The 26,367-nt window shown below is 45.6% G+C and overlaps 1 protein-coding gene across 1 annotated transcript in view; it reads right to left on the minus strand.

The window, feature by feature from the left end:
• The window catches only part of C12H10orf67 (chromosome 12 C10orf67 homolog), a 134,128-nt gene that overhangs the window by 39,095 nt on the left and 68,666 nt on the right, over window positions 1-26,367 (minus strand). Inside the window, exons 10-12 of the mRNA XM_066585702.1 lie at window positions 6,311-6,445; window positions 4,495-4,580; window positions 2,986-3,051 (exon numbers count right to left, since the gene is read on the minus strand). Of these exons, the coding sequence (XP_066441799.1) occupies window positions 2,986-3,051; window positions 4,495-4,580; window positions 6,311-6,445 (287 nt within the window). The remainder of the gene's footprint in view (window positions 1-2,985; window positions 3,052-4,494; window positions 4,581-6,310; window positions 6,446-26,367) is intronic.

A 26,367-nucleotide genomic window follows, 5' to 3' on the forward strand; every position in this document is an offset into this window, starting at 1 on the left:
TTACAGGGACTACAACACAAAATAAAATTCCATGTTCCGGGGCCCTCAGGGGTCCGTGCACCATACTTTAGTGTAGCACATCCATGCTATTGGTATTTCACTATAGGACACCAGTAGTGAGATATAGCGCTGGATCCGTCTTCTTGACTGCACCCTGTATAGTCGAGGCTGTGTAGAAGAATAAGGAGGGGGTTGAGTCCATTTTACTAAATGCTAAATAAACATTAACTACCCGTATAGGATGGACAATAATATGAAGGAGAGTAGAACACAAAGTAGGGCCAAAGCACAAGAAGGGAAAGGACATTGTTACTCCAGACGTGGCATCCCGGAGTTGACACAGTTGAGCAATGTTTAATAAAGGAAAAGATAGTGAAAGGGAAAATATGACTCAAAGCGCAAACAGGCCAATCGGGAGCTTATGAAACAAGAGGGAGATAACGGGCAACAGGTATCCACCGGCTTATCACACCACCACAAATCATAAAACTGTCTGCCTTATCTTGTGCTGATGGCTGAGGCCATAACTACAAGGACTGGAACTAACTAGCCGCCCCACTAATATGATTAGTCAGTCACTTTTACACTAATCTGAAGGAAGGGTCTGAGTGCAGTGATGTCCGGCTCGCTCTCGGAGGTAGGAGCACCGCCACATCTGGGCTGTTCTCATAAAAGTCAACAGAGAACTAAGCTGGCTGTACACATTGGGCCACTGCTGACCAAATATACTGATTTTGGTAGGACCAGCTGACCAACCCATGCAGGGATGTCAACTTATTCTCACTGAGGGCCACATCAGCAGTATGGTTGCCACTTCTAAGAGCTGACCCACACAGGCGTATTTTGCCCTCCATGCTATGCACATATTCTTTACGTGTGTAATACAAACAGCTTAAACACCATTGACTTGCATTGGGGTATTCAGACATGCGTTTTACACACGTGAAAAAAAATATTACAGCATGTCGTATGTTGGCCCAAATTATGGATCGAAATTGTCCATTAAAGTCAATAGAATCCTGTAAATACACAGAGAATATACAAGGTACATGTGTATCCACTACATATTTACGCATGAAGGCAGGAGAAATCTACGGGACCTCCTTAAGTTTATTTTTTTTGAGAACAGGAAAAATGTAGATAATACGGGTGCAATTAAAAATTCAAGAACGCCCAAATACCCAGTGAATGCGCTCCGTTACAGTCCGTGAAAACAGTGTATATTTCATGCACCAAAACTGAATCCATCCTTGTGAATGAGCCCTAAATGTAACTACTCCTCTACACTATGATGGGTTTCTCCCCTTCACCTCTCTAGCTCCGAGCTTCCTACCCCCGGAGGGTGGCTAGGGTCCCGGGTGGAGCCTTGAGTTATACACGTGATCTAATCTGTATGACGGTTTCTCAACTCTCTCCAGATTGCATGCTCAACCTGCCCAATCCGGTGATCAGCTGCCTCCCAGAGGTGTCTGGTAACAAAGTAGGCCCCTCTGTGTATGAGATGAGGATCTGTCAACAGCCATCTAACATGAATGGCCAGCTTTATATTGTTAGCCGATCACAACAACATTTCGGAGGTCCATGTGTATGGCCAAAACTCACAGAAAAGGGAGCCAAAAATGCACCATCTGAGTGATTCCATGTCAAGCGGTCTGAAACAAGAATAAGTCCCCACCTTCATATCTCAGAATTCGTTCAAAAATTTTTAATTACGCGCCCATGGTATAAAAAAATATTTCCAAAGTTTTAGTTTTCTACAGCTAATGGCTCCTGAGTTAGACCCCCTGTGTAGGGGGGTGTCTGCCATTGCCACACAACAATGAATAAAATGCCATTTTTTAAGTCATTCATAAATTTGAAACTACGAGATCATAAAAGATAAAACTTTGAGCTCCTGCACTATTTTTTATGCCAAGTTTAATGGTACATCGTGAACTTTTCTGGTTCCAAGGCTAGCTTGAAAACTTAGCTCGATGGATGCCTCAAAATCCGTCATTCTCTGTGGAAGGAAATTTGGTCCGCTGTAGCCCCTACCCAAAATGTGATACAGCCCTGATATGTGTACCTTGTATTACACTGGTGGGAGTCACTGCTGAAGACCTGCAGGCGCTTCGTTTTGTTTAAGTTTGCAAATTAGTTGGATAATTAGAACTCTGCACTTGCAGTTCTGGTCTCAGGATCATGTGACTTTATTTGGCGCCATATGATGACCGTTTTAAATACACGGTGTTGCTTTATTTTATTTGCTATGACTAAGGGCGCTGGATGGCCTTGTAAACACATCAGTTGGTTTAGAGTATTTTGTCGTGTGTTGTGGTCACTTTTGGCCTACATGACCCTGGTATTTTTTTTAGAAGAATCTTAAATGAGGCCGCTCTCACACTCACCGCTTTTTACAGCAATTATCGCGGTGCCCCGAATGCTGCACTAACCGCAGTACAACGCGGCCATTGATGTCAATAGGGCTTCGCAGAACTGCCACAATGATGGGGTGCGTTAAAAAGCGCTGTCAAAGGCTGTACAATGCATTCAAAAACGCCGCTCAAAATGGCTGTAAAATGTCGGGATTTCGAGTGCCGTTTTCTCACGCATGTGTGATAGCAGCCTGAAAGTTTTGTGTTTTTCTGTATTTATCCCATTGGATGAGCTGGACCTCCTCTTGTCTTAGATGCGCTGCTGACTCCGTTCGCCCCATCCTATCCCGCAGACGTCACATCTAGGCTGTGGGAGGGGCCCTGGTTTACGGAAACAGTTGAGTACTTTGTGTTACGCTAGTAAATGTTACTGTAACTTGTGAGATGTGGAAGAAGTGCAGCTCGCTGAGCGCCGTTTACGTACCTCACATTCACTTCTATAGATGGTGGGGCATATCCAGTGTCTGACATGAGAATACCCCTTTAGGTATTCCCTACATTTTTGGAGCAGCATGTGTATACATATAATGATGCTGCAGTCAGACAGAATAGTCATGATGCGGCTTGTTACCTTTGCTTTAGGATGTCAAACTTCTTTTCCCACGTCTTATTGAGTCTCTCAAGTTCCTTCTGCAACCTTAAAAGTAATAAAAAGTCACAAGAATATTTGAAGACCTCCGATCATCCCTTTAATTATAGACAATTCTGCTGCCATAGCAAATAATCTCCAAATATGACAGTGAAAATACGCCGCATGCTCGGCTCCTTCTACAAGGGATTATCGGAGAGAGCAGAGTGGAAACGTTGTCACTGCGAAATGCACCTACAGTATCTGGCAGCTGCTTTAAATCGGCGAATTAGGGAAACTACTGAATCACGTGGCTAAGCTATAAATGTTTGCTGAGCCTGCAGTGTTTACTAATCATTTGGCCAAAATGTCTCCAAATGCCTGATCGTCCTGAGAAAGTGGGCATTCAGATACTGCCTCCCAGTTGATTGCACCAGAGACAGTGTAATGCAGCATGAGAAGTAAGGGCAAGGAAGTCAGGACAGGGAACTACTGGCAGAACACTGAGCTTAACCCCCAGAGTGACAGCAGGCTGAAGGAACAGATGATCGACAGGGATCCTGAGCTATGGACCCCCACAGATCAACTATTTATGACTAATCCTGAGGATAGATCTCCAATAGCAAATAGAAATCTCTTTAATTCTCTGTATGTTGAGTTTCATCTCATTTTCAGCATTTCACCCGATGGGGGGGGGGGGGGGGGGGAGCAGTTCAAAAATTACTATAGAGGTCTGCAATTGAACTGTGGTGAAATAAGTTTTGTGTCAACCCAGAGGGCCTCATTCACTCGGCTGTATTTGCTGTCCGTATTACACAAGTATTCTTTACGTACGTAATACAGAAAGCATAAACCCCATTGGTTTGCATTGGGTATTCAGACATTCATGTTCTGTATCACGGACTAATATCACCCATTAAAGTCTACTGGATTTCGTAAAGATGAGCAAGTAAGCGATTGCGTACACATTTACTGCGTCTTTATGCATGCTGGCAGGATACAGTGGTGAAAAAAATTGTGACATCAATTGGGCCTTCTTGCAAATTTTTTTTGCGCATGTGAAATAAATGCATACGCACCAAGTCAGCATATATACACGCAGTACAAACTCTGCGCATTTTATGGACATACGTCCATGTGAGTGAGGCCGGACACACACACAGGGGCGTGTAATGTTTTCACAGGTGGTAGGCACCAGAGGCGTAACATGTAGCTGTGGGGCCCCAATGCAAGATCTGTAACAGGGCCCCCAACTACAATGCTTCATGTATAGTAATGGCCTCCTCATTGGGAAAGAGAGACCTTATAACCCTCCTAAGACGCCAAGGCCCGGGTGCAACTGCATCCATTATATCTACACGCCTGGTAGGCACCCAAATTTGGCCATCAAGCAAATATAATCTGCAGTATACCGGTATGTCCTTGTAGATGGCAACAGGTTTCAGTATACTTGTGCGTACAGTAGCTATCCCCTCAGTCATGTATACTGTGGGTGCAGCACAATTACTCTACCTTTCTATGGTCTTTGCATCCTCTTCTTTCACACTTAGGAGCTTCTTAATCTGCGCCTGCAGCCGCTCGCTGTCCGCATTCAGAATCTATTGATACATTAGAGAGTGTGCATGATATACAAGGAGAGGCAGACTGCAAGGGAACAGCGTCCGGGCGTCATAGGAAGGCAGAGTTCTCACTGACTTGTGAATTACTCTTCTGTCCTGGAGGCCCCCAAACACAGCAGACTGCAACTGTCCGAGCCCGCTGACTTCACTGGACGACTGTATGATGTAGCGGGAAGAAGGATTGGGCACGCTGAATTTCAACATCTGATCCTTTGGTCCCCCTAAGATGATCCGCTGGTAGAGCGGTCTGACCGAGACTTTCTGTACTATCCCCGTATAAAACACAGGGATGCTCGGCTGAAAAGAGTGACTGTTTATGGTGGAGTCGGGGAAATGGCTGTCGGACAAACAAGTGTTCTGCTAACAGCTAATCAAGGTGTATGGGTACCGTTAGACCCCTTGATTGAAGAGCACTGGTATGAATTGTGGCTACAGGTGCCATCTTATTTCATCGTCCCACCCCCACGGGTAGCCTTGGCACACATTCTCTCCATCTCCCCCGCTGGCTCTGGCCTCCTGCTTGGCCCTCTCTGCTGCCCAAAGGGCGCAGGCACATACACTCTTAAAGGACCAGCACACACCTTCCTATATAGTTTCCTGCCAATCAAGCAGCACCTCTGGTTATATCAGGCACTTTCCCCTCATGGAAGATACCAAAGCTTCTGATTGTCCTGGTCCAGCTGAAGGTGCTTGCTTGTACGGCCTTCCCCATTCCTGGCCTCTCTGCCTTCTCCTGGCTTGTTTGTACTGTGCTGAACCTATTCTATGTGCCCCAACCTCTGGCTTGTCCCAAGTTACGCCATTTGCCTTAACCAGAATCTCTCTGACTACGCCCCCATTCACACCCTCCGATACCATGCCTTAGTCAACTGTAGCGTGAGCTGCCATATTACTAGGACCACTTGTGGTGTAATGGCCCGGGAAACATATATCTAACATTACCAATGCAATTACCAAGGTAGTCTGAAGATTGCGTCAGCCATCTTGGACGTCTGAAAACGGGACCAAAAGCTGTCAGATTGGACAGACGGCATAGAAGAACAACTGCAGGCAACATATACCCCCCTTCCTCTTCAGTCCCAGTCAGGCTCTTCCAACCCTTCTCATCACTCAATTCAGCACCAAATCAGACCGGAGTAAGCCAAGACAAACTGGCTGCCAAGGATGTTGAGTCATCCATAATGTCCAAGTCATGTCCTTCCTCATCTCAGACCGGCCCCAGCACATAGGGGATTTGCTGTTTGTCATATCATTAAAATATGTTGATTAGATTTTAGGAGCCAAAACTGAAAAAGTAAAACTGTACATTGTATGAGGAAGACAACTGACTGCTTTCAAAAGCTACAAGAGGGGAAGTCACGGAGCAAGTGCATCAGCTAGATGGACCAAGCAGCGTCTGATGAGCATTAGCCATGAGGTTTCCCGGTGATGTTATTATTAGGTATTATTGTATCTTGACGCCACCAGGAAGTTCTAGTGGTGACAAGGGGGAGGACAGCTGGGAGGCCACATCAGGGAGCCCACAGCGTCGGGGGTTAAAGCCATTTAGCACCTTCCAAGACCTACAGCTATTGACCCTAACATGAACTAGGGGTGTGAGAGGGGCATTCCTGCTGTCAAACCCCTAGCCTCCGGTGGTGTCAAGATACAATAATACCTATAACATCTGCAGGTTGGTAATTAATGAGAACTAATCAATCTATACGCACATTTACATCAGGCTTGGGTGTCTTCAGTTTCTCCCTCATTTTCTCCAATCGTTCTTCTTCAAGCATCAGTTCATGTTTCTGTCTTTGGATCTCACGCAGCGCTTCTTCTTCATTCAGCTTTCGAAGTTGTGCTTGCTGCAACAAAAATACAAAATCTGCTCATGTACTTAGAAAGTGTCGGATATCATTGTCACGTCTGACCTAGAATATCGCCAGGTGGTGAACTGCTCATCAGGTGCACTAACATTTATGCACCTCCTATCTGCTCATGGATACATGTGATACAATAAAGGAGGATTCAAAATATTGTTGGTTTTTCGTCAATGGAAAAAACAATGCTCCCTAGATCAGCGGTGCAGATTCTGCATCCCGGGAGCCATATGTAGCCCACGATGCCATCCTGTGTGGCCCCCAAGCGTGTAGCCACACTCATGCTTGTCTGCGTCTGCTTACATGTGCTTTCCATGTCAGAGTATAGAGGAGTGGCCCATAGTGCAGGAGCAAGGATGGCCAACTACTAACTGGGCACCATGGGGCCACATCTGGGACAGCCATATGTTAGAATGGGAGTCTTATGATGCCGGTGTGGCTTTGCAAAAAATTAGTAGATGAGGTGGACTTGCATCTCTTCATTGTAGTTTATGAGGGTAGTGAAGCACTCGGGTGTTTTCGCAACTTGTACAAACTACAACGGGAGAGCCACGTGCATCTTCCTCTTCAACAAGGGAGAAGAGGACCCTCATTCCGCTGAAGTCCTGGAAGTGCAACCACCATCTGTCAGGCATGTATGGCAAATACTTTCAATATGCCATAAATGTCCCAGATTGTAATACCCCTTTAAAATAGCTAACGGAGACCCCTATGTGGAATTAATTGAACTAATAAAAAGACCATTAACATCTCTGCTACATACTCACCCTCAAAAACCGCCTCGTTCTGCGGATCCGCTGGATGGTCATGCGTCTGAGCTGTCAAAAAATCCCAGCGTCACAAACACACAACCCAGGCGCCTTCACAGCTCGGTGTGAATACCTACGGCAGCAGCCGTGTCACTGGCACATGCGTAGCCGTCCTTCCCGGGCACCTGCGTAGTTTGCTGCCAATAATGCAGTTGTCATGCACACACAAAGTCCCAACGGCTGCTGGGTTGCGCATGCGATGTCAACGGAAATTCGAGATTTTTGACAGCTGAGACGTGACCATCCATTGGATCGGAGGAAAGGGGCATCTTTTAAATGGCAGGTATATTACAAAAATGTTAGTGGTCACTTTAATAGTTCAATTAATTCCACATGTGGGTCTCAGATGGTCCCTTTAAACGGGTAGTACCACAATTGAGACCCCAACTGAACAGACTCTTAAGGTCATCGCTGTGATCCCCACCGATCCTGAGAATGGAGGTTCCATGTCCCCCTCACTGCGGTCTTACTGCACCCCTCAGCAGCGAGGAGGAGAGTGAATGAAGCGGCGGTTGCACATGCGCGGTGCCACTCCATTCATTTTTGATTGGACTGCTGCAGACAGCTGAGTGTTTGTACTCAGCTACTTCCATCAGCCCCATTGAGATGAATGAGATGGCGCTTCGCATGCATGAACGCCACTCTATTCATTCTCTGTGTCATTGCAGATGTGTACGGCGAGGCCACAGTGATGACAAGATGTTGACATGGAACCCGGTCCTCGGAACTAACGCGGGTCTCAGAGGTGAGACCGCCACCGATTAGACTTTTCAAGTCGATTATGGTACAACCCTTTAAGTTGTACTTCAGCCCCTGGGATTGGTTCAGTCCCTCAGTGTGGCCCTCAGACCCAAACGGTCACGTCTGACCTGAAGTTACAGCCGATTGCCTGTTGTGGGCAATTTTTCCACATTTTCTTTGCCCTCATGTTGGAAAACATCCCCCATTATGGGAGGAGAAACTTTTTTTCCCCCTAATACCACAAAAATTTTCATTTTTAATGTAATTAAAGATTTATTTTTTCCAATACCACATAAATTTAATTTCTAATTCCGTAATTCTTTGTACATTTCGGACAGATCTATTCACCATCATATTCTTACTGAAAACTAAACACATTCCACAGAAATTTGTGAAAACAACAAATATTGTTATTTTTGTAGTATTTTATAAGGTTCCTGGTGTTGTATAAAGAACACATCAGTGAGGGGAACAAAGGCGCTTTTTCTCATTCTGCGCTGAATATAAGTTCTTTAAGCAGCCGGCGCTGAACTTTCACCTCTGCGAGGCCGTTCGTGGTGACCCCGTCTTCTCCGCACCCAGCGGTCAGCTCTCCTGTCAGTCGCTGTCACCTTCCTCATTCAGACACTTGTCTCTACTTTGACAGCTCTGTTGGCTTTCGCATTAGCTGCTGCCCACTCTTGTCTTGTGAGCTCCGGCTACCAGCAGCCATGCAGGATAAAGGTCCGCCATCCGCATCTCCTACTCTGACAGTCCTGCTAGTCTGCGATAATGGAAGACAGAGCTAAACGGCGGCATAAAAGGAACTGCGGCGTCCCATAGAAGAACATGGAATGGGACCCCTAGTGACCACCGCAGGGACTGCGCGGGCTTCTGTCCAGGCTCCATGCACATGATTGGAAGTGCAGGCAGTCTAGGACCAGAGCCTCTGTGCCCATGCCCCCATGATAACACTTCTTGCAAGTGTTCTCTGCTAGTTCATGTTATGTTCAAATGGCGAATTTGTGGGGCAGAAAAAATCTGCATCAAATTTCAGCTAAGTAAACCCACAAACGCTCGTGACTTCGAGGCGCTGTTTTTGGAGTTGATGTCCGTTTTGAAGACTCCTTGATTTCTATGGCAAAAACCGATATGGAAAAAAAAAAGTAGTGACCGGCCGTTGTTCGCACTCACTGATGCGTCACTCTTTTTCTTTCCGTGACGTGGAATTTAAATACGCATTGGGGAAAAACACATCATCCAGACAGGGATACGGTTCCCCATTACATATCAATGGGATGCGTACGGTAAGCGTATTTTGCAGTAGAGTATACGTCAAAATACGCGCCCGAATACACAGCGAGAACAGACCCCGAGGGTGTATTTACATGGGCGATTTAATCGAATGCGGAAGAAACCTGTTAGATGGGTCCATCTACACCTCCAATCGTTCTCTCCGTGGCGCAGTCAGATAGAAGAACTGCAGTCGGTCCTGTTTTTGGGCGATTCTGTTTAAGACTTGTCCATCCTTCCCTAAGGAAGCGGAACAAATAAACCTTGCATCCCGCCTGCACGTACATGAGCGTTTCATGGGAGCGCCATGCAATTCGCTCCCACTGGGAAGAATGAGCCATTTCCATGTGTTTTTCAAGCTCGTGAAAATCTCGTTATGTTCCAAGAGCCACGACATTTCTCCTTGTAGTCGACGGCCGTTCGAGGCCTCGTTGTTCACGGAAGGACTTGTATCTTCTAATGGAACCTCTTTAGGGAACACGCAATGTATTGTTTAAGCTTATTAAAAAAAACATTTCAGGAGGATGGTAAAAAACTGAAATTCGGCCATTTTTTTAGGTTTTCTTTTATGTAGTTCACCACACGGTATAGATGAAAATGTTACTTTTATTCTGCGGGGCGATGCGATTAGGACGTCGCCAAATATATATAGTTTTTTTTAGCTGTTACTCTTTTTCTAAAATAAAAACATTAAAAAACTGCATTCCACGATCCGTAACATTTGTACATTTCCGCCGCGGAGCTGCGCGCGGTATTGAGTTTTGTGGGAGGAATTGCAGTTTTGCTTGGGGTACTCGTGACTTTTCAAGAGAGCTAGACGAAAAACAGCAATTTGGGCATTTTGTTAAGCCACTTACCATAAAATATGCTAACTTTACTCTTTGGGTCAATACGATCACGGAAATACTAATTTATAGATTGTTTTCATTACTTTGGCACAATAAAAGCAATTTTTATTTTAAAAAAACACCAGTTTTTTGCATTACTGCCTTCCACGAGCCAATGGGCGGTCCTATCAGTGATTGATAGCTGTGTATGACTGTATATAGAAGCAGCTGTCAGTCACTGATGGCTCCGCCCATTGGACTGTTCAGCTCAGAATGGGCAGAGCCTTAAATGAATAAAACACAAGTTCTACTGAAACTTGCCCCATAAACTATATAGCCGTCCGCTCGGCTCCTCCGGCTCTACAACATGATGCCGGCGGTTATACAGCACATGGAGGACTTATTCCCACGAGTAATTTTATACAACTAATTTAGGCACAAAGAATCGCGACCATCTGAAGCCTTGGTCTGCAATGTATTGATTTAGAGGAGCGGTTTTTAGCCTTGTAAAAACGTTGCACCGGGAAAGATAGGATATTGGCGACCGAATATAACGGCCAATTTTATACGCGGACAGAAAAGACAGGTCTTGCCCTATCTTTTGGCCGAGATACGCTGGAAGCTCCCATAGACTTCTATGGGAGCTGCAAAAAATGGGAGGGGGACGGAATTTAGCTGCTTCCAATGCTGCAAAAAGCTTACAGGTGCCTCTATTTAGGCATTAGAAGTCATTCCAAGGATTTATGCCGACTGAGAGATTTCCGGGCTGCAGGGTATATTTTCACTAATACGCCGCAGCCACTCGTGTAAATGGATGAAAAAAAGCAAATTTTGGCCATGACTCGATCACAGATTTTCCCTTTTCCTGTAGTTTTTGTCTGCAGTGTGGCCAGTATAACAATGCATCGCTGATGTGAAAGAGGCCTAAGCCTTACGTTTAAAGGATCCATCAATTTCAAGAAAGCCTGTTCTACCGAGGAGATCGTGTGATTGAGACGCTAAACAGGAGGAAAGGTCAGTAAATGTTGTGTTCTTATGGAATTACTCAGCAGATCCGTAAGAAAAATGGAAACATCACAATCTGTTCCGCTTTTATTAGCGTCCTCTAGTATCGGACCATAAGCGCAGATGGACGGGCGCCAACGCTTTACGTTTCCAGGTTTTTAAATATATATATATTTTTTTTGAATGGAAAATACAAAGTTTTACAAACTTGTCTTCAGCTTCCAGCATTTCATTAATAATCCGGTTACATTCCATAAAACGGATGTACATATTAGGCTGGGCGATGCCTAACCAGCGAGGAGGGGAGGGTCCGCCGCGCTCACACTTGGCCATTGTCTCTGACTTTATTTGTACTTTCGGTGACTTTCTCTCTGTCCATCTGCTGGCAGTGAGGTGGTGGGACATAAGAGCCCTTCACTCCGCCTTCAAGTGTCCTGATTAGAGACACTTTCACTTTTCACACCACTCAGCTTAGATGAATGACCAAGCTGCAGATGTAGTCAGGCTGTTTGCATAATGTAAAGACAAAGGTAAGAAGCTGACCAGAGACAGAAAGATTACCATTGCAAGCAGGGGGGCCCTAAATCATTATGGGGCTTGGCCCCATAAACTGGACCCTGTCTGGGCTTTATGGAGTCCTAGGTAGATTGCGAAGTGCCCATCTACCAAACACAATGGTAATCCTGATCAGGTAAACAGATGCTGGTGTAAGTAGTAAATATATTCAGACACATGACCAGTGCCGGGTGCAGAACAGATGGCACCCTGTGCACTCCCACACCAGGTCATACCAGTGCCAGGCGCAGATCAGATGGCACCCTGTACGCCCCCACACCAGGTCATACCAGTGCCAGGCGCAGATTAGATTGCACCCTGTGGGCCCCCACACTAGGTCATACCAGTGCCGAGTGCAGATCAGATGGCACCCTGTATGCCCCAACACCAGATCATACCAGTTCCGGGTGTAGATCAGATGGCACCCTGTGCGCCCCCACACCAGGTCATACCAGTGCCAGGCGCAGAACAGATGGCACCCTGTGCACCCACAGCCTGTCCTAGCTAAGAAAAGATATATATTACACTGATACGCAGTCTGCCTGTATTCTGCTTGTGCAGAAAGCTGCATGATAGCAGCGTACCAACCCCAGAACAGCTCAGTGAATAAATACTGTACCAGAACCAAGCTCATAACATAATTACAGAATCACAATCAAACTTAGTACATGAATTCAGTATCAGAACCAAACTCAGAACATCAATGCAACTAAGCTCAGTAAATAAATATAGCACCAAAACTAATTTCATAAATAAAGCACCGGAACCAAGCTGATAATATAAGTACAGCACCAGAATCAGGCTCATAAAAATACAGCACCAGAAGCAAGCCCATAGCATAATCACAGCACCAGAATCAGACTGATAATATAAATACAGCATCAGAATCAGGCTCATAGCATAAATACAACACAGAACCAAGCTCAGTACATAAATACAGTACCAGAGGCAAGCTCAGTGCATAAATAGAGCCCCAGAACTTAGCTCATAACATAAATACAGTAGAATCACTAATAATCCTATTGTGAGGGCGCTGATAAGCTGACAGCAGAGCCTCAGAAAGAGTGGATGAGACAAAGCCAAAAGGAGGAAGATCCATGTAGCTCCGCAAGACTCTGCTGCATGGAGGAAGATCATCTGACCAGGTGGACCTAAGGGAAATGAGCACCCCCACCCTACATCGGCCTGGAGCCCCCTCCATACAAGCCGGTGGCCGATGCCTGTGCAACCACTTAGGTCACTCATAGTGAAAGTCGACCATGCATGTGACACCCAGTGATTGTGATGTCAGGCTCCTCTTCACCAACTAACTGGCCTAATGATCACGTAATGATCAGATTATTTGTTCTTCAGTCTTTCCCTTCTTCTATTAAGAGACCGGCGCTAACCGACTCCTCTCCACCGCTACTTCTATTGGTGCTGAGCAAACACAACCGCACGGCGCTGTAACACAAAAATGCTATTATGATCCAGACATCGGCTTCAGAGCCGAGAGCAAATAGGCTCTGCAGAAAATAAATATAAGCCTTTCCATGGACGGTGAATTAGATGCAGGTGTCCGCGGCGTCTATGTGTTTATGAGGAGCCCAATCAGTGCGACAGAGCAAACAGAGAACTAAGTGAATATTAACATTGTGCGAGGAAGCTTCATAGGTAATGGAGGGTTTCCTTACAATTGTTGTGTATTTTATGTATCTCACCGGCTCGGCAATATTGTAAGACAAATCCTATTTCAAGTGTCCTGTGTAAACACACGGTGGAGATAGCGGCCGGTATTAGCGGTGTGCTGCCTCTCCAACGCTCAATCAGTGGTAACATGAGAGCAGAGGCCAGCGGAGGATGCTGCTACAACGGTAGATACAAGGGAAGCCTCCACTGGGTAGCAATTAATCTGTAGGGTGCCAATAAAGTGGGCCGGAAAGTCTTCAGACCCCTTCACTTTTTTTACGTTGTGGCCTTGTGCAATTTTTTTTATTTTTTTTTATTTTCCCACATCATTCTACACTGAAAAACCCAAGAATGACAAAGTGACAACAAAATGTTAAAAATCTCCGTTGGGGGCCACGGCTTGGCAGCAACTCCAAAGCCTAAAAATTATAGCTGAATGGACCTTACCTGCTGCCCAGCCGCCCAGGAGGCTCCAAGCGGGAAGCAACCAACAGCCAAGCCAGAAAAACTGATTAATTTCCACTTCCCTCAGTCCCTGCCGCGAGACCAAGATGGCATGGCCAGGAGCTCGGAGCGAAGCCCCCCTGTATCTGAACATGCAAAACACTCACCTGAGAGTGCAAAATCCAAGGCGTTGAGGTGAAGATCCAGCTCTGAGCCGGCGGTTAATGAGCACTTTCAGCCAAACTTCACAAGTTCACTCGCAAACTCCAAGGAAAGCCCTCTAAAAGCCAGGCGAGAATTCTTACAACCACCCGATCATCATCATCATCTCTCCGGCCATGTGGCCTTCTCTCCCTCAGCCAGGCCAGCGAAACAAAAACAATATGAACTCTCCAAAGGGACAGGCTGATGCAGGAGTGAGGGGCCACACCTGTTCTAGAGCCACACCACCTGCCATCGCGGATATTTTTGACAACACACATTTTTGAACACCTCTATGAAAAGGATGTTGAAAGCCTTGCTAGCTTCCTTACAATACAACTTCGCTCAACTTATTCACCCCCTTAATCTGGACATGGCTGAGGTTGCGAATATAATTATCCATGTAGAGACTAAAATGGCAGAATTTGCATTCTCTCACATTAATCTCAAAGACTCTCATTATAACTTGGAATCCGAACTTGAGAGGCTTTGTAATAAAGTGGTGGACCTGGAGGACACGTTACGCCACAACAATATCAAGTTCCGAGGGATCCCATTAATAGTCTCCACCTCTGACTTGGTGCACTATTTGCAAAATCTCATGAAATTGCTGGGTGTCCCTTGTAGGATCTCATAACAGACACGACTCCCCCGTCCTAAACATCTGGCAGATCGGGTAGCAAGAGAGGTTTTGGCTCATATTCACTTCTTCCATGTTAAAGAAAAGCTGTTGGAGGCAGCTAGGAAAACGGGCTTGTTACCTGCGTCTTATCAAATGCTAGGAAAACGGGCTCATTACCTGCGCCTTACCAAATGGTAGGAAAACGGGCCCATTACCTGCGCCTTACCAAATGCTAGGAAAACGGGCTCGTTACCTGCGCCTTACCAAATACTAGGAAAACGGGCTCGTTACCTGCGCCTTACCAAATACTAGGAAAACGGGCTCGTTACCTGCGCCTTACCAAATGCTAGGAAAACGGGCTCGTTACCTGCGCCTTACCAAATACTAGGAAAACGGACCCATTACCTGCACCTTACCAAATGCTAGGAAAACGGGCTCGTTACCTGCGCCTTACAAAATGCTAGTAAAACGGGCTCGTTACCTGCGCCTTACCAAATACTATGAAAACGGGCTCGTTACCTGCGCCTTACCAAATACTAGGAAAACGGACCCATTACCTGCACCTTACCAAATGCTAGGAAAACGGGCTCGTTACCTGCGCCTTACCAAATGCTAGGAAAACGGGCTCATTACCTGCGCCTTACCAAATGCTAGGAAAACGGGCTCGTTACCTGCGCCTTACAAAATGCTAGTAAAACGGGCTCGTTACCTGCGCCTTACAAAATGCTAGTAAAACGGGCTCGTTACCTGCGCCTTACAAAATGCTAGTAAAACGGGCTCATTACCTGCGCCTTACCAAATACTAGGAAAACGGGCTCGTTACCTGCGCCTTATCAAATGCTAGGAAAACGGGCTCGTTACCTGCGCCTTACCAAATACTAGGAAAACGGGCTCGTTACCTGCGCCTTACCAAATACTAGGAAAACGGGCCCGTTACCTGCGCCTTACCAAATGCTAGGAAAACGGGCTCGTTACCTGCGCCTTACCAAATGCTAGGAAAACGGGCTCGTTACCTGCGCCTTACCAAATGCTAGGAAAACGGGCTCGTTACCTGCGCCTTACCAAATACTAGGAAAACGGGCCCGTTACCTGCGCCTTACCAAATGCTAGGAAAACGGGCTCGTTACCTGCGCATTACCAAATGCTAGGAAAACGGGCTCGTTACCTGCGCCTTACCAAATGCTAGGAAAACGGGCTCGTTACCTGCGCCTTACCAAATGCTAGGAAAACGGGCTCGTTACCTGCGCCTTACCAAATGCTAGGAAAACGGGCTCGTTACCTGCGCCTTACCAAAAGCTAGGAAAACGGGCCCATTACCTGCGCCTTACCAAATACTAGAAAAACGGGCTCGTTACCTGCGCCTTACCAAAAGCTAGGAAGACGGGCTCGTTACCTGCGCCTTACCAAATGCTAGGAAAACGGGCTCGTTACCTGCGCCTTACCAAATGCTAGTAAAACGGGCTCGTTACCTGCGCCTTACCAAATGCTAGGAAAACGGGCCCATTACCTGCGCCTTACAAAATGCTAGGAAAACGGGCCCATTACCTGCGCCTTACAAAATGCTAGGAAAACGGGCTCATTACCTGCGCCTTACAAAATGCTAGGAAAACGGGCTCATTACCTGCGCCTTACCAAATACTAGGAAAACGGGCCCATTACCTGCGCCTTACCAAATACTAGGAAAACGGGCCCATTACCTGCGCCTTACCAAATGCTAGTAAAACAGGCTCGTTACCTGCGCCTTACCAAATGCTAGGAAAACGGGCTCATTACCTGCGCCTTACAAAATGCTAGTAAAACAGGCTCGTTACCTGCGCCTTACCAAATGCTAGGAAAACGGGCCCGTTACCTGCGCCTTACCAAATGCTAGGAAAACGGGCTCGTTACCTGCGCCTTACAAAATGCTAGTAAAACGGGCTCGTTACCTGCGCCTTACCAAATGCTGTCTGTATTCACAGATTCATCTGCTGCAACTCTGGCGCAAAGGCGATAACTGTTCCCCATCGCCACAGCGCTTAGAGACAAATAGCATAAATGTGCAGTCCTCGTATGTCTACTGATAACCAACAGTGACAACTAGTTGTTGTTAAATCATTGGATGAAGTAATTGGTCTCTTGCACCAATGGAACTTGTTAGTCTCCTTGCCTACTAAAGGTCCTCGACAATCCAGTCACCGCCTACCGGAAGAAGGACATGAAATCTCACAAACAAATTAATTGGCAATTTTCCAAATCTGTCCAGCAGGTGCGACATTATGAAACATTCAAAATTCGGAGACACCAGAGAGCTTTTGCCGCCAACTTCAATACTCGACGCTGCAGGAACGGCTACATTTTCCTTTTCATTCACAAGGACTGTTTACTGTGAATGTTGTGTTTTTCTGTCTCTTCTCGCCTCCCTTCCCTGTTGTATACCAAGTATGACCTATGGTTGATCTGGCATAAGGAAGCTGCTGCCATCATGACAACGGTGCACAGCCTTTACTGCAAAAACTCGACATAAATAGGAGCCTTTTATTTACTGTTAAACAAGGTGATTAACCCCTTTATGACGTGGCCCTTATTTTTCCTCCATTTTCGTTTTTTCTTCCCCCCTTTAAAAAAAATCCTATTTATCCATCGCCGTCGCTGTTTGAGGGCTTGTTGTTTTTTGCAGGACGGGTTGTATTTTTCAGTGATTCTGTTTAATGTACCACATAATGTGCTGAAAGACTTAAAAAAAATGTGGAGTGTAATGAAAAAAGACAACATTCCGCCATCTTTCGGTGCATCTTGTTTCTACGGCACACAAACTACAACAAAAATGACCTGATAGCTTTATTCTATGGGTCAGTACTACGATATCAAACTTATATAGTTTTTTTTTTTTGCTGTACTTCTTTTTTCTGTCATTTAATTTTTTTAATTATTTTCTGCCGCCATCTTCTGTGCGCAATAACTTTTTTTATTTTCCCGTCGATATATGGAATACATACAACTTTTTGATCGCTTTTTATTGCATTTTTTCTTGGACACAGGGTGACCAAAAAGTGCATTTGTGGCGTCCTTTATTTTTTTTCTGACGACATTCATCATGAGGGGGTAAATAATGTATCAGGGCTCAGTCACACGGGCGTTTTTACATGCATTTTTCCGCGCGTCAAAAAATTTGCCTTAGAAAGAACCTATACTTTTCAATGGCAGCGGTTACATGTGCGAATTTGACATGTGGAAAAACGCCTGCGGCAAAAATTATAGGACACCGGCTCGCAGAACACACGTAATGGCGGCAAACCGGTGTTCTATGTATGTGAAATCCCTGGATGCTTTCTCATCCAGGGGTTTCACTTTGCACTCAATGGGGCTGGCAGCAGCAGCGCCAACCCCAGTGAGAACATATACTGAAGATCGCGATCCTCTGCCACAGCTGTCACAGCTGTGGCAGAGGAGTGCAATGTTTTCCCCATTGAATTCAATACAGCCAGAACCAAGTAATATTCTGCCGGCAAGCGCTGCAGTGATTTTCAGGGAAGGGCTTCAAATATAAATAAGCCCTTCCCTGAAAATCAATCCAAAAATGTGTAAAAAAAATCTATACTCACCTCTCTGCAGCTGCGGGGCTCCGCTTCATCCAGCCGGCTCTTCTCCTGCACTGCTCTGAGTAGTATTAAGTAGAATTCATGAATGAGTGAGTGCTGCCTCTGATTGGCTGAGCGCAGGGATCAATCAGAGGGAGCTCTCAGCTGTCATTCAATAGCTGAGAGCTGCCTCTGATTGGTCACAGTGCTCAGCCAATCAGAGGCAGCCCAATTTAAAATCCCTGCCTGCTAAATACTACTCAGAGCAGTGCAGAAGAGCCGACTTGACGCAGCTGAGCCCCGGCAGCTGCAGAGAGGCGAGTATAGATTTTTCTTTTTACACATCTTTGGATTGATTTTCAGGCTTATATTTGAAGCCCTTTCCCAAAAATCACTGCAGCGCTTGCTGGCAGCCCATTGCTTTCAATGGAGCCGGCTGTATTGATATCGCTGCATGCAAATAGGCTTTTACTTGGTGTTCGTTATCCATCTAGTTATCTCTTTACTCAGTTGTTTAAACCTACAGATGCTACTTTTTTTTCTCAATAAAACCATATCCTACTTATTTACAAGAGTTAAAAATGGCTACTGGATGTTTTACCTGCATTTTGCAGATCTTATGTGTTGGTTTATTATAACATTTATTGTACTTTAATTTGTTATGAAAAGTTTCAAATGAATATTATTGAAACAAAAAAATATTTCTAAAAAAAAAATCTTTTTATGAAAACCTGACATTTTGCATTGACATAAGTATTCACACCCTTGACTCAGTACTTAGTTGAAGCAACTCTGGCAATGATTAAAGCCTCTAGTCTTCTTGGGGATGATGCCACAAGGATTTGGGGATTTTATGCCATTCTTCTCTGACAAGTTTGGATGGGGACCGTCTGTGGATAGACATTTTAGGTCTCTCTCCCAAAAGATGTTCGATTGGCTTCAACTTCAACGCTCTAGCTGTGCTGCTCAAGGACATTCACGGTTGTCCCTAAACCCCTCCTGTGTTGTCTTGGCTGGGGTCTAAGGCTCATTGTCTTGTTGGAAGGTGACCCTTCTGCCCAGTCTGAGGTCCCACGCGCTTTGGATCAGGTTGTCATTATTTTTGTACTTTGCTCCATTCAGCTTTCCATCAACCACAACATGATACTCTACCACCAGGCTTCACTGTAGGGATGGTTTTGGGCAGGTGAGGAGCGGCGCCTGATTAGAATGGAGGCCAAAGAGGTCCATCATGGTTTTATCAGAGGAGAGAATCTTGTTTCTCACAGTCTGAGGCTCCTTTAGATGCTTCTTGGTATCTCCAGGCGACTTTTATTTGTCTTTTACTGAGGAGGCTTCTTTCTGGCCATAAAGCCCAGATTGGTGGAGGACTGCAGTGATGGTTGATCTTCTGGAGGTTTCTCCCATTTGTAGCTCAGCCAGAGTGTCCATTGGGTTCTCCATCACTTCTCTTACCAAGGCTTTTTTTCCCCCAATGACTTAGTTTAGTGTGTCAGAAAGCTCTAGGAAGAATCCTAGTTGTTCTTCCCACAAACTTCTTCCATGTAAGAATTATGGAGGCCGCTGGGCTCTTGGGAACTTTCAGTGCAACAGAAATGTATTTGTAGCTTCCCCAGATCTGCGCCTCCACACAATCCAGTCTCTGAACTCTGCAGGCAGTTCTTTCCCCTTCATGGATTGGTTTTGGCTCTGATATGCATTGATAGACAATGGTGTGTTTATTATGTCCAATCAACTGAATTTACTGCAGGCGACTCCAATGAAAGTGTAGAAACATCTCAAAGATGATCAAGAGAAGTAGGAGGCCCCAAAGCTAAATTTCAAGTGCCATACTGAAGGGTGTCAATACTTATGTTAAGGCAAAGTGTAAGCTTTTCATTTTTAAAACAATTACAAAGATATTGAATATTTTATTTTCACTTTGTCATTATGGGGTATTGGGTGCAAAATGAGAGGAAACACTTGAATTTCTATTTTTAACTTGCACAAAGCCACAACATAATAAAGGGTCTGGACCCATAATAAAGGGTGGCGAACCTGTTAGAGACCGGGTGCCCAAACTGCAATCCAAAACCCACTTATTTATAGCAAAGTGCCAAAACATCAGGGGGCGGGGCTTATCACGGCGTATGATTTCACCTCCATCATTATAAAAAGGACAGAGCCGCTTCAAAATAGTCAGGCAGGAATGTTTTCTCCTAGCTGGAGCACTGGAGTGCCATTGGTGTGGTTTTTGATTGGAAATCCGCTGCATACTCTGCGCTGATTTCATGCCTTGTAGCGTTACCAGTCACCCCTTCTATAGGCTTCCCTCTGCTGGCACTTCCTGGCTTCTGGCTTACAGCGGCCTCACCTGACCAGGCTGCTTGGAACTGGAAGCTGGGGAGCGCTGACAGCGGGTGAAAAAATTGTGCAAAATTTGTGTGTTCCTTTGAATGGGGTTACATACATGAGCGATTTTTTTACTACACCGTGATACAGGAAAAAAATCGCCGCATGTCCTATCCTTAGGCATTCTCTCAGAACACCTTGCCCATTGATTTCAATGGGGCCGGGGAAAACATCACACGGCGTGCAAGATGCAAGTGATGCGAGGCTTCCTATTGGAAACAATGGGAAAGACTTGCCGCTCCGGAGGATTGCTACTTCAATGCAGTGATAGGAGGTGTTTTAGGAAACAAAACACCTAGCATCGGCGGGGAATTCGCATGTTCCCGAGCGCAATACCGGGCCAAGCACTGTATGTGAACAAAGTCTTACTCCATCTCCACCAGCCTGAACTGGCGATACCCGACAGGACGGAGTCATCGCTTCATGCGGCTTACGCTAAATTCTGACCTCCCATCAGCATATTACGACAGAAATCTGGACCCATCTGACCAGGAGAGGTTTTTCCGCTGCTCATCGATACAATGTTTACACTTTTTTGCCCCCCTGGAGTCTCGTCTTTCTTTTTCTCTTAGACACAATGGCGCTGGAACTGGTGGCCTGCTGTTAAAGTCCATCTGTGCGGAGGAACGGTGAGTCGTGCGTTCGGACACGTTAGTTGGAGCACCAGTGTTGTATTTAGCTGCTGCTGACTGTGTAGTGCCTGTTGGTCAGAACAATTCTTGACATCCTCCTCTGACCCCTTTCAGTGACCAGTTGCATCAGTCTACAGGATCCCCGTTCACTGGATGTTTTTCCTCAATCACATCATTCTTGGTATACTCTCCAAACGTCTGCACGAGAATACCCTATGCAGTTGGCTTTAGTTAGCCCCAGTTAGTCTACCACAATGACTAGGCCTGGTTATCACTCGACTAGTGTTTTGACATGTTAGTTGCAGCATCCTCATTGTGTTCAGCTACAATCTGCTTGACTGTGCACCTCGTATTGGTCAGAATGATTCTTGACATCTCCCTCTGACCCCTTACATCAATGAGTTGCCAGATTGTTTGTTCCCACGGGAGATGAGTCGCAGTGGGTAACTTCCCCCCTCCCAATCAAGACCACATATATATGGCGGACTTGGCAGGAATAACCGATCTAGTCCAGCAGGCAGCAATTGTAAATGTAGGGGAGCTTAACGGTGTGGACACAACATTGCATGTGTTAAGTTCTGCTGCCTAACACGGTACCAAACTTTACTTTTGCCATGCAGCGGAAGCACAAAATTGATTAGGGGTTCATTTATTAAGGATTCTACAATTAACAGCTGTTTTACTTGCAAGACCTTATGACTATTGTAAGCCGTGATGAACTGCATGTGGGTGCTATTATCATGTCTCTGCCACCAGAGTCAGGAAAGGTATGGCTTCTCCTTGGAGAGAGCACCTAGTGAGGAGGATTATAAGGCCATGCATGCCCTATGGGAAATTTATGCAAATGAGAAAATGGAACAATGTCTCTGCAGCGCCACCTATTGGAAGGCGGCATTCCTGCAAGTCAATTTCTGTCCGTTTTCACACATAACGCAAACGCTTGCAGGCTTTCCATAGCGGAAAACCCATAGGAAATACAATCGGTATCAACAGTGGGCAAATCGTACCTAAACGGTGCAGATGTTGCCTTAGTTTTTGTTGCAGATGTGCTGCAAGTTTTAACCCTTGCATTTCAAGGGCTGAAAGCCGCAGCAGAAATAGGAGTGTGATGGATTTAGAATCCACAGCAGTTTTCAAAATAGACATGTTGTGGATTTCAGATGTATTCAACCAAGGCTTCAAATCCCCGGCAAACCCGTAAGACAATCAGAGTAGATTTGACCACTGCAGTTATCCGGCGCAGGTTTTACACCGTGGAAAGCCCACCGCGACTGAACTGTGTGAGGTGGGCCAAGAGCTCTCAGTTGGCCTATGCAGGGTGGATGATTATTTATTCCACAACTGAACAGATTTTAGTAATTGTATGCATACAATTATGAAGGTGCGTGTGATGGAGGTGTGTGTGTGTGTGTGTGGGGCAGCAGAAATTCCTTTAATAGTCAGGATTCAAAGAGAAGCGACCGCTCCAATGTCTTTCATTAATTAGGGCACCTGCATTTGTGTGAAAGCGGACGCACAAGGAAAAGGGAGTAAATAAAAAAGAGTAAAAATAATCCACGTGGGAGTTTACAATGGTGGACTAATACTCTGCCGAGGGGGCACTCAGCGACTATGAAAACTAAATATAAGACCCTCCAGTTTTATTGAGTAGTGGCAGCCAGCACTTGTTCTGAATCGCAGACACGGAGAAGTGGTTGGGTCTCAGCAGTGATAACGGATATTAACATATTCATTAGGCCAGACAGAGGGTGTCAATGACGACTTCATTCTTGTAAGGGGCGTCTGATCCTGGCACCAATTTATGCACAATAACAAGTATTGACCAGCAGATTAATCACGGGCAGGGGCAACTTTCCAAAGCCAAGTCTGGATGCCTGCGGAAGACAGTGAATGGGCGAAGAAGCAGAAGAATATCCATCCGGAGAGTTTTACAAAAACACCAACGTAAAAAGAGAGATTAGTAGGAATAAATTGGTGGGTGACAATAGAGACAATCCAGCAGCACCTGCGTGTTTGTCAGAGGCCGTCCTCGACCCGGATCTGCATCGTATTGAAATACTGATTGTTTATTGATTACAAATGAAGATAATTTGTGCTGATATTTACAACACATCGGGTGTCGTCAGGCAAACGGATGGAGATCCGACTTGCCACACGTCGGTCTGGCTGTGGGCTAAGGAGGCAGCACCGGGGAAAAACACAGTTTTTACGGCTGACTCCTCCGAAAGGCCTACCGGCTGCAGGGTCCCCAAGCTGTTACACGCACAGGTAGTCCTGGTTGTGTGGCTGCTGATGCTGCACTGGGCCAAGGAGCGGTACCTGCAGGTCTGGCAACACGTATGCAATGGCGAGGTCCAGGCTGGAGGTCAGGGAAGGCGGCAAACAATAGCAGAGAGCGAGATACAAAGTAGAGGTCACGGAGCACAGAATTCAGAATAGTCAGGCAAAAGGTCAAAACCAGAAAGTACACAAATGGGGGCTTTGTCACAAATGCCTAAGATGACCAAATTGCTCAGGCATCTTCCATGAGAAGATGTGTAAGGGTACCTTTACACGGGACAACTGTCGGGCACGTAGGCATCCCAACAGCCGTCCTATGAACTATTGCCCAACTATGTTTTACACAGGAGCGATAGTCGTTCAAGTGAACGGAGGCGGAGCAGCCCTGAGATTGTTCCAGTATTGTTCCAACGCTCAAGCATTGACAACTAGAGCTAACATTAGTTATGGATCTATTCTGTGTATGGTCACAGTTACATCAATAATAATAGAAGTCTATGGCCGCCTGCAGACAGCCGGGACGGATCCCACTGCCAGAATTCTCACAGCGGGACCCGACCCATGCCCCTGCAGTGAGCAGTGCGGCTCACCTTCTTCTGCGTCTTCTTCTCTCTGTGATGTGCCAGCTGCCGCCCAGCCAGCGCATGCGCAGAGCGGAGGCGGCACGTCGGGAGTGACATTTCTGTGCTGGCCTCTGCGAGACCCGCACAGAAATAGAACATGCCGCGATTTGTTTTCTGCGTGTGATTTCAAGGCACGGCCATCTGCATAGGATTGCATTTTGAAATGCAATCCTATGCAGGCGAGCACGGGTGGAAATTCTGCGGGAAATCCCGCAGCGGAATTTCTGCCCGTGTGCAGGGGGCCTATGGAGAGGAGAGGTGGAGAAAAAGGGAGCAGCTGCAGTGGAAAAAAACAAGAGAGATACAAAAAGTTGCTGCGGAAGACTCCAGTAAGTGTTTTACTGTCGCACCCCAGGGCTGAATTCAGTTATTTTTTAAATAATTATTGCATTGGTTGTTAAAGCTTATCTGAACCGACTGTTCCTTTAAAAAGGTTGCCATCTTTGAATGGTTGGTGCTGGAGCTAGCTATAGAGCATAGCTAAGAGAGAGGAAGTGGGTGGGATTAGGCACAGCCCCAATAGAAAAGTTAAAAAGGCACTGTGATGCAGTGAAAAGAGTTGAGAGAGCATGCGACTAGTCATGACTAGACCACAGTAAGTCCTAAAGAGAACTCTGTACAGAAGCTGTGAGAACAAAGAGTGCAGGTTAGGAGACAAGCCAACTCCGACCTGAGATGTTTAGTAAATGAGAATTGAGTGAGAGAATTCGCTGCTCCAAGTGTTTGTCGGTTTCTGTCAGTGAGGTCAGAAAGTTAAAAAAAATATTCTGTTCCGTGAAGATGTGGTCTTGTGATGCTTTGGCTACTTTCTGCCAACCGGTTCCTCTCTATCCAATTGATCAACTATATTACTACCAAGTGATAGTCTACCCTGAAAATACACATAGGTGCGAAAGGTATGCGATAATGTCGATACACACTGCTTCCAATGCGTCAACTCATTCATCAGAACTGCAGAAAAATTATAGTTACACTGCTCAGTACTGCTGTATGATGTCGTCCATCTTGCGGATGTTTTTGAGGTCATGCTACAGAGAGATAGAGGACAAGGATTTACTTATCTTTGCATGCAATATATGGAGCTATATTAATAGCTAGTCTACACCCATCATCTCAGGGAAATGAGAATTAGGGACGGATCCTGAAGAGGTGGAAACTGGTGATAAATACAATATAGAACTCATAATAGTTAAATATAGTGCTATTCCTTCATGAATATATATGAATAAAGTTTGAATGTTGTGTAAAGAAAAAAAAGAATGGAATGATTTGAAAATCTCATCTAATCATGTTTAATTCACAATAGGACATAGAATATATATCAGAAGGTCAAAAGGGAGACATTTTTCCATGTCATTAAAAAAAAGCTAATTTAGAAATTTATGGCAGCGACACATCTCAAAAACGTTGAGACAGGTTTAAGGAAAGTCTGGAAAAGTGGTATTAATGGACAACAGCTGGAGGTTTGATTTTCTACTCACATGTCTGTGTATAGAAAGAACATGTTAGGAGAACATTTCAGAAAAATGTTCCTCAGTGAAAAATGGTGAAGATTTTGATTATCCCACCATCTACAGTCCAGAATATCATCAAAAGATTCAGAGCATCTGGAGAATTTCATGTGCACAAGGGACATGGCCGACAGTCAATATTGGATGCTAGAGATCAACAGGCCCTCAGGCGGCACTGCATTAAAAACAGGCATGATTCTGTAATGCCAGTCACTGCATGGGCTCAGGAATACTTCCATTGTCTGGGAACAGAGTTCGCTGTACAATCCAGAAATGCAAGTTAAAGCTGTATCATGCAAAGAAGAAGCCGTATATCAACACAATCCAGAAACACCAGTATCTTCTCTGGGCCAAAGCTCATTTAAAATGGACCGAGGCAGAATGGAAAACTGTTCTGTGGTCAGAAGGAATCAAAATTTGAAATTCTTTTTGGAAACCATGGCCGCATCCTTTGAACTCAAGAGCAGAGGGGCCATCCAGCCTGTTATCAGCGCACAGTTCAAAGGCCTGCATTTTTGATGGTATGGGGTTGCGTTTGTGCCTATGGCACGGGCAGCTTACACATCCTGAGAGACACTGTCAATGCTGAGCTGTATACAGAGGTTTTAGAATTACATATGCGCCATCCAGACAATGTCTCTCTCAGGGAAGGCCTTGCATAGTACAGCAAGACAATGCTAAACCACATACTGCATCCATCACAACAACATGGCTTCACAGAAGAAGAGTCCGGGTGCTGAACCGGCCGCCTGCAGTCCAGACCGTCCAC

This window comes from Eleutherodactylus coqui, chromosome 12 (assembly GCF_035609145.1).
Source record: "Eleutherodactylus coqui strain aEleCoq1 chromosome 12, aEleCoq1.hap1, whole genome shotgun sequence".
NCBI lineage: Eukaryota > Metazoa > Chordata > Amphibia > Anura > Eleutherodactylidae > Eleutherodactylus > Eleutherodactylus coqui.